The sequence below is a fragment of the Lepidochelys kempii genome, chromosome 8, assembly GCF_965140285.1.
Source record: "Lepidochelys kempii isolate rLepKem1 chromosome 8, rLepKem1.hap1, whole genome shotgun sequence".
Lineage (NCBI taxonomy): Eukaryota > Metazoa > Chordata > Testudines > Cheloniidae > Lepidochelys > Lepidochelys kempii.
Window position 1 is genome coordinate 73,248,522 of NC_136387.1, and position 8,623 is coordinate 73,257,144.

At 38.3% G+C, this 8,623-nt stretch overlaps 1 protein-coding gene across 1 annotated transcript in view; it reads left to right on the plus strand.

The window, feature by feature from the left end:
• Nucleotides 1-3,816, plus strand: part of CNN3 (calponin 3) — a 53,542-nt gene extending 49,726 nt beyond the window's left edge. The window contains exons 5-7 of the mRNA XM_073356995.2: nucleotides 28-144; nucleotides 1,912-2,058; nucleotides 2,708-3,816. Coding sequence (XP_073213096.1) covers nucleotides 28-144; nucleotides 1,912-2,058; nucleotides 2,708-3,055 — 612 coding nt within the window. The 3' untranslated portion in view covers nucleotides 3,056-3,816. The remainder of the gene's footprint in view (nucleotides 1-27; nucleotides 145-1,911; nucleotides 2,059-2,707) is intronic.
• The last annotated feature ends 4,807 nt before the right edge of the window (nucleotides 3,817-8,623 follow it).

Here is an 8,623-nt window from a genome sequence, read left to right on the forward strand (position 1 = left end):
CTTTTTGAATGACTTATTTCTACTTAGGCAAAAACCAAAGGATTCCATACCACAATTGATATTGGTGTCAAATATGCAGAAAAGCAAGCAAGGAGTTTTGATGCAGGAAAACTAAAAGCTGGCCAAAGTGTAATTGGCCTGCAGGTAAGCATGAGATTAAAGTTTTGTGTATGGTAAACCAAATTGAGAAACCATCCTCAAATGTGATAGATAATTTGCTGTTTGAAAAAGCAATTGATTGTAAAGTGGTATTCACTTAAGGGCTTGTCTGTATGAACGTTTAGTGCATGGCAAATGTAAATCTACCACACGCTAGCCTGCTGTGTACGAACTGTCCATGTGGACATTGCCATTGCAAACTACAAGTTCTCTAGTGCGCTTTGTAGTATCCAGCAGCAGGCTCGCATGAGGTAGATTTATACCACAGCTTGCTGCGTGCTGTTTATGTAGACAAGCCCTAAAATGGGTTGCTGGTTTCTCACCTAGAACAAGTTCTCTTTCTGCTGTTAGTGTGCGGTTTGTGTTCTGTCCTTGTAAACAATTGATAGGATTTCTAAAATTGAGTGACAGTCAGTGAAAGGAGTTTCTTCCTCTACTGTAATCTCTAAATTAGGCTTAGTAGAATTAGATATTTATCAATAAATGTTAATTTCACTGTACACACACAAGTAGATAAAAAATATTTCCATTCCTACAAATGAGCAAAGAAAGAAAAATGCTGTTTGAGAACTTGAGTCCCACCTTACTGTTTATAAAACATGTTGTTTTACCAGCATTAGAAGAGCTGGAACAGGGGGTGCTGTTTAGGTAGCTTTAAACTTTTTGAATTGCAGCATCTGCTATCATTAAATAATTATTCATTGACCCCTTTCATCTCCCCATATGTTCCTGCAACTGTGAAAATTTAAATTGGCAAAAATGAAAAAAAAAAAAAGCATAACCTTTAATTTTACACAACTGAATATTTAAAAGCAATGATCATGCTTAAAAATAAACATTGATCTGTCAAAACTATAAAAAATAGAATTCTGCCAGGCCTAAATATAATAGAGATACAGAAGTGGGCTTAATGGTTCTTGTAAACATTGTTTCTCTATCCCAAAAAATAGTGGTTTAGAAGCAAGTTAGAAGCTTGCTGGATGCAGTGCTACTTTGAATTTTGAGGGGTCTGTTCTTTCCATTTTCTGTGCTAATCAATCAGAATAAGACAATAGCATCAAACGTTAATTTGTTGTACCACACAACTGCAAGTACAGTAGAACCTCAGTTACGAACACCTTGGGATTGGAGGTTGTTTGTAACTCTGAACAAAACATTATGGTGTTCTTTCAAAAGTTTACAACTCACTTAATACTGCTTTGAAACTTTACTATGCAGAAGAAAAATGCTGCTTTTAACTATCTTAATTTAAATGAAACAAGCAATTGCTTTGCCTTGTCCATTTTTTTTAAACTTTCCCTTTTTTAGTAGTTTACGTTTAACACAGCAGTGTATTTGCTTTTTTCTCTGATACTACCTGATTGCGTACTTCCGGTTCCAAATGAGGTGTGTAGTTGGCTGGTCAGTTCGTAACTCAGGTGTTCATAACTCTGAGGTTTTACTGTAATATGATATGAATTAGCCTTTCCATCATAGCTAAAATATGCATTAGTGCACAAAATGAAATTAGGTTTCTCTCTCTAATCAGCACCCTATTGGACATAGCCATTGAAATATGGCATTGGATTACTTGTCATTCTTTGCTCAAGAGAAGCTCAGTATCTGTTTAGAAGTGAACATTAAGGTCAATGGCCAAGCTGTAACTGCTTTCTCTATGTTAAGGTCCAACCAATGCAATTGTTGTTTGGATCTCTGTTCTTGGACTAGGTCTCCTTGAGTTGCTATATCACCCTTTTTTGTGTTTTTATAAAGATGGGAACCAATAAGTGTGCCAGCCAGGCAGGTATGACTGCTTATGGGACCAGAAGGCATCTCTATGATCCAAAAATGCAAACTGATAAACCATTTGACCAGACAACAATTAGCCTACAGATGGGTACTAACAAAGGGGCCAGTCAGGTAAGCAAGGTTACATGTGATACAGTATTTCAAAATCAGCTATTGTCATGACACTGCAACACTCCAGGGGGCAGGCAGATAGGTGACAGGCTGAAGGGGTGGATCTGCATCTTGCTAAGGAAGTCTTCAGTTGAGACCTTGGGGTGGGCACAATACCAGTAGTGCATCCTTGCAATGATTCAAGAGCTGAGTCTCTTGTGGGCACATGATCTACTTCCTGCTGAAAAGAACTAGAGGGAACAAAAAACAGTGCCTACAGCCAGCCCCTTTTTCTGGCTGTATTGTCAGAAAAATAAGGGGAAATTTCATTTCACATACTCACTAGCCAAAACCAAAATGAAAGACAGCTCCCTGGGCAGTATCCTGGTTGAATGTCCACCATTCCCTTTGCAACATCCAAAAGGGGGCATGCTGGGCTTCTCAGCAGGGCCTTCCTACTAGGGGTTGTAGAGCTATAGCTTAACCTTTTTCACTGCTGTGTTTAGTAGGTGTTAACTGTTGGTCCTGTAATATTATTGTATTTTAAGTCACTTTTTCCATTCAGCTTGTACAAGTGGATGCTGTACATACAGAACTCAGTGTCAGGATTCTTAACTGAATTTTAGAGTATCCTTACCATAATGATTACTTTATTATCCTGTTTCACTAGGCTGGGATGCTGGCACCAGGCACCAGAAGAGATATTTATGACCAGAAGCTCACATTACAGCCAGTGGACAACTCTACTATTTCACTACAAATGGGTACTAACAAAGTGGCTTCCCAGAAGGGAATGAGCGTGTATGGGCTTGGACGACAAGTGTATGACCCGAAATATTGTGCTGCTCCAACAGAACCTGTAATTCATAATGGAAGCCAAGGAACAGGAACTAATGGGTCAGAAATCAGCGATAGTGATTATCAGGCAGAATATCCAGATGACTATCATGGCGAGTACCAGGATGACTATCAAAGAGATTACCATGGTCAGTACAGTGACCAGGGCATTGATTATTAGATCTGAACCACATGCTCAGTATATTAGTCCATTATTTTATTCAGTAAAAACAAAACTAGCCTTGTGGAATTGTTACCCGTCTTCCTACACACTATGCTTAATGTTCCTAAAGAAAGATTGCCTTACATACATTCCTTTTTCCTTTCTCTGCCTTTTCCCTCTTCTAGTTGCCTTTAGTGCTGTAACAGTTGTAATCTACAGCATAACCAATAACTGCATATGAAGTAAAAAGGAATACTGTGAAAGGGGAGTACTCTTGTACAGCCAATTCTTTTAATAAAGATCTATGCATCTTCACAATCCCCTACTTAAATAGGTATTTACACACCACATCCACCCCTCCTTTTACTTATTTAGTACTTACCTAATTTCTGCATGGAACACTGAAAAGACTTCCATGCTTATGTTAAATGCTAAAAGTTAAGCTGCAGTATATTAGTAAATAATTACTTTATTTCTGCAGTATGGTTTGCTTTTTTAAAGTCAGACAGTAGACAGGATAAATGTGCATTTGTGATTGTGTATTCATTCCATTATCTAAACTGACCAAACTCCTAGAATAGTTGTCTTACTAAAAAGGGAGCTTGTACAAAGTCCTTGAGCCCACAGAAGTCCCATGTTTTGATGGTGCATTTATTTTTATTGTATGTGCCATAATATATCCATGTAGAAATGCTTTTTCTTCCTTGAACTGTATTTATTGCCACATTTCTCATCATAAACTGATCCCATTGTATTTTTATAAATATTTTTTTCTTGAAGGTGCATGACTTTGATGTCTCATTTATTTGTTACATTACGATGCTTAGAACATTAGTTACCATAGAAATTATTCCCAAATCTTATTCTTGGCTATGTCAAGGTAATCTAGAACCCCCACAGCTCAGGAAATGTTCTGAAAAAAATTCTAGTGGATCTATGTCAGGCCAGAGTATGAAATGTTCTTTTCAACATTAGAGTCCTAGAAAGGGAGGGGGTCCCCTGCCCCTGCAGATCCCAACTGGGAGCAGCATACAGAAGAGAATACTCTCTCCAATCCCATGAGCTACTGGGTGGAGCATCTGTAGGGTTTCACTAGGTGGTCCTCCCTAATGTTGAGAGCAATATTGTCTAACTACACATTCTGCAGGAATCTGCTCTGCTTACCCTCGCTCATTCCCCCTCACGCCTCTAGGTATGAAGCAGACATCAACTTGAAACATGGAGTTTGTATTGACCCCTATGAGAATAATCTGTGGAGGGGAGAATAGCAGTTTATGATGAAAATGCAATTACAAAATCCAGAATCTTACAATTTGGGAATAGGAGAGTTCATTTCTCAACACAATGAGGAGTTCCAGAATTACAACAGAGCCTCTGGTTTGGCCTATACCCTTGACATGGCAGCATGTATATTCATACTATATCTGCTACTCAGAAGTGGTGCTTCAACTAACGCTTAACAAATTGCCAGAGCATTAAGTGTAGCATTCAAAAACTACAAGCATACGAATCTTAGGCAGCTGCCAGCAAACCAAAAAAAAAGGGCATTATTTGTGAGTGGAACAGAAGGCTATCTCCCTCTGTGTAGACTACTGAGAAGCAACACTAAGGGTTTGTCTACACTTGAAACGCTACAGTGGCATCATTGTAGCATTTCAGTGTAGACATACTTATGACAGAAAGGCTTTGCCTGTTGTTGGTGTAGGTAATCCACCTCTTCCATCAACCTAGCACTGTCTACACCAGGGGTTAGGTTGGCCAAACTGTTGCTCAGGGCTGTGGATTTTTAAAACCCCTGAGCAAGGTAGCTGTAGACCAGGCCTATCTTATTTGCCTTCTCTAACCACTTTAACAATAGCCTAACACTAGGGCTCCTAGGGATGCTAACAAGGCTGTGCCAACATTAGCAGTGGAAGGGGGACAGTTAAACTGTAGATGGGGTCTTTGATGTGAGTACTTAAAGAGTCATGCTAATAAGCAAGCAGCCTGAGCTTGTGAAGGGCCCTTCCTTGAGGAAGAGAGAGAAACTGCTTGTTTGTTACAGAGTTCCTGCTGTTTGCTTTTGATATGGTTTGATATCAGACATTTTCAGCTGGCCTGATGACTCTAGCTTAGCTATTTATGTCTAACAAATCATCCTGAAGTAGCTGCTTGAGTCAACAGAATTAAAAATAACCATTTCACATATTAAGGGAGGAAAAGAACTGTCCATCAAACCTGTGAACTATATTTTTACTGCAGTTAGTTCTGTATAAGACAGCATAGGAGTTCAATCCCTATGAAAGTAATTCATCTCAGTGCCCACCTATCATGTTAAACAAAATGCTTAAAAGCAGTATTATGACTACTATGTCAGTTATGTCATATGGATTAGTTTCCTGGAGCTTGCTTTTTTTTTTTTTTTTTAAATAAACTTACCTTGCTCATTAGGACCACAATCCTGGTCCAGCTGAAGTCAATAGTACAGGATCAGACTCAAATACATATAATTATTTTCTCCATTATGATGCAACAGGGAACAAGTTAATTAGCATGTAATATGCAAATCACTTTCCTCAATCTATAAACACAAGTTTTCATTTTTCAGTAGTTTAAGGTATCATGACTCTGAATTTAGTGGACAGTCCACACTAGGCATGAGGGAATACCCACATAGTGCTTAAAATAAACTATAAATTTCGTACCAGCTAACTAATTGGTACATACATACAGTCACAAATGTCATTACCTGTTTTCTTAAAAGCCCATGCTTTGTGTACAATTGTATTTCAAATTCATGTACTTTGAAATACACTAAAATTGATTAATACACTAATCCTGATGTCAGTCACTTAATGCTGTACTGTCATGCTCATGACTTCCATGTGGCAGACCTGTACATACCACACTAGTGCTGTACATCCGAAACAGACTCCAGTACAGACTCTTACCTGCAACATCCCTTCTGATTTTAAAGTTCCCCACTACGAAGTGTGAGTGCCTGTCAACTGCCAAATTTTAAAAAGACCTTTGTTCACAGGAAAGGTACTGTAAGGGCAGTGGCATTGCAGCCTTCACCACAATGTCTTAAAGCTGGTCTTAGATGAGAAGGTATGTTTTTCAAAACAGACCTTCCTTCCCTCTACCATTCTAGAAAGACTTATTGAGTCAAGGCCCTTACTCATCCAGACTCATGGAAATTCCATTTAGCAGCACGGGCCTTGCATTGAGGAAAAAGCTATTCTTCAGCAGTAACTGATACCCTCCTAACTTTGTGATTTAAGTCTTAATCTGGCTCCATTATGTTCTGTAGACTGATAAAATTAAGGGAATGTTGTTATAACTTGTTTATCAATTCTTAAGATAGTCCTTTTGGAAGTGGTCTCTCTGAAGAGTTCTTTAGAAGGGAAGCCCAACCCCACTCTAGCCACACGCAACAGGTTTGGTCCTGCCTCTTAATGTAGCAGATCAGAGGAATGGAGAGCCAAGACATATATTGGGATCAGATTTTACTTTTAAGAGCCTGCAAAAAATGAAACTGACCAACCTAGTTTTACAGCAACACGTAAACAGCATAAATGGTGAAAAGTAAGTAAAGGCAACGGAATATAGGACATCAAAAGACTAAAGGCATTAAGTTGGCAGTTGCACCTGACAACATTTGATATTCAAGTGCTCTAAAGTACCTTTGAAAATGATCAATTAGGCATTCTTTGAAAGATGTAGTTAAATGTATTCGGGAAGTGTATCTTTCACACAAAAGCTCATGTTCCTATTTAAATGCTTAATCTCTAGAATTGTCCTTCCTTTCCCACTTCTAACAGATGTAGCCATGGAAAGATGACACAATGCATAAGATAAACCAAAAACTCAAACAATAGGAAACCATTAAAAGACGTCTGTGGGAGAACATGGAGATGAAACAATGATAGAGGACTACTGTTAGCTTAGTCTGGGAATTAAATGCAATATAGCTTAACTGTCCTCCAACATATTGGAGTGAGAAAAGGTAGCTAGTCAGTAATCCCTCCACACATTTTCTTAACATACTCAAGTTCTTCAGGGTAAGGAAAAATCTTTCCTTTGTAATAACACTGTACAAGTTTAAGGGACTATCCACATTATTATAAGACACGAACTGAAAATCCAGGACTTTCTTTTGAGAAGAAACGATATGTTGTTTGGTAGGATACTGAATGGCCATGGATACTTATCAGGTTTCTGAAGTCTTAAGATTTTCTGAATTTTGGTAGGGGTTAGAGCACTCAATTTTTTAAAATAGGAATGTACACAAGATAGGTAAAATGGTATCTTTTATTAAACCAACTTCTGTTGGTGGAAGGTACAAGCTTTCAAGCTAGATAGAGCTCTTCAGGTTCTGAAGAAGACCACCTCTGCACTGCTCGAAAGCTTGTACCTTCTACCAACAGAAGTTGGTCTAATAAATTACCACCTCATCCATCTTGTCTCTCATACATCCTGGGACCAATATGGCTACAACTCCACTGCAAACAACTATGGAAGATACTGTACTTAAAGATCATGTCTCCTTTTCTTTGGCTTTAAGGTCCCTGCACGGCTTTAAATTTACCATTATAAACTATACTCCAGTTTCTGACATAGCATCTTTTAAGTGGGAGGTCATAAGTTTTTTTCTATTTTTAAATTTCTTGTAAAATAAAATTTTATAAATGATTTTCTACTTTCCTATTGCTGTTTAGAAGTCTTTTCAGCAACAGAGAAACTGATTACACATAAAGTGCTATTAAATGCACACAACAAACTTACATGACAGAAAAAAAATCTATCAACTTCTTTAAGTTATAGTCATACTAGGGGTTGCTTGCATCTATCATGGTCACTAAGTTTTCAGTCAAGGACTATTTTCAAGATGATCATGTACCTTTAAAATAAGTCTGTGCTGTTTAATTAGGAAGGACTCTTGAGTGGGTTAAGTACAGTACATGCTGTCCTCTGTTTGGCCTGAAGGCTGCTGATCTAACAATTGGGTCACAGGACTAACCCTATATGAAGTTGTCCTGACACCATCTAAAGGTAGGGTAGATACTCAGAGACAAAGATAGAATACAAATGAATCATTAATGATATCTTATCAAAGATAGGTGAGAAAGTCTGTTAGCCTTTGTCTTTGCCAATTGGATAGAGCAGCTATTAGGGGCAGGCTCTCACATAGTAGGAATTCACTTCTGGGAGCCTGAAGTGAAGTAAATGAACTAATTTTAGGCCGCCTCACAAAATACCAGCATAGTTTGATATACTTCTGCTGAACATAGGTATAGACATGACTGGAGAAGCTTTCACGGTGTCTGGCTGAGGTATGTGCCACTTGGGTCATTCTCCTTTTACAGCAGAACCTCAGAATTATGATCACCAGAGTTACGAACTGACCAGTCAACCACACACATCGTTTGGAACCAGAAGTGCACAATCAGGTGGCGGTGGCAGAGAGAGAGACAGACACAAAAAGCAAATACAGTAGAGTACTGTGTTAATTGTAAACTACTAAAAAATTAAGGGAAAGCAGCATTTTTCTTCTTCATAGTAAAGTTTCAAAGATGTATTAAATCAATGTTCAGCTGTAAACTT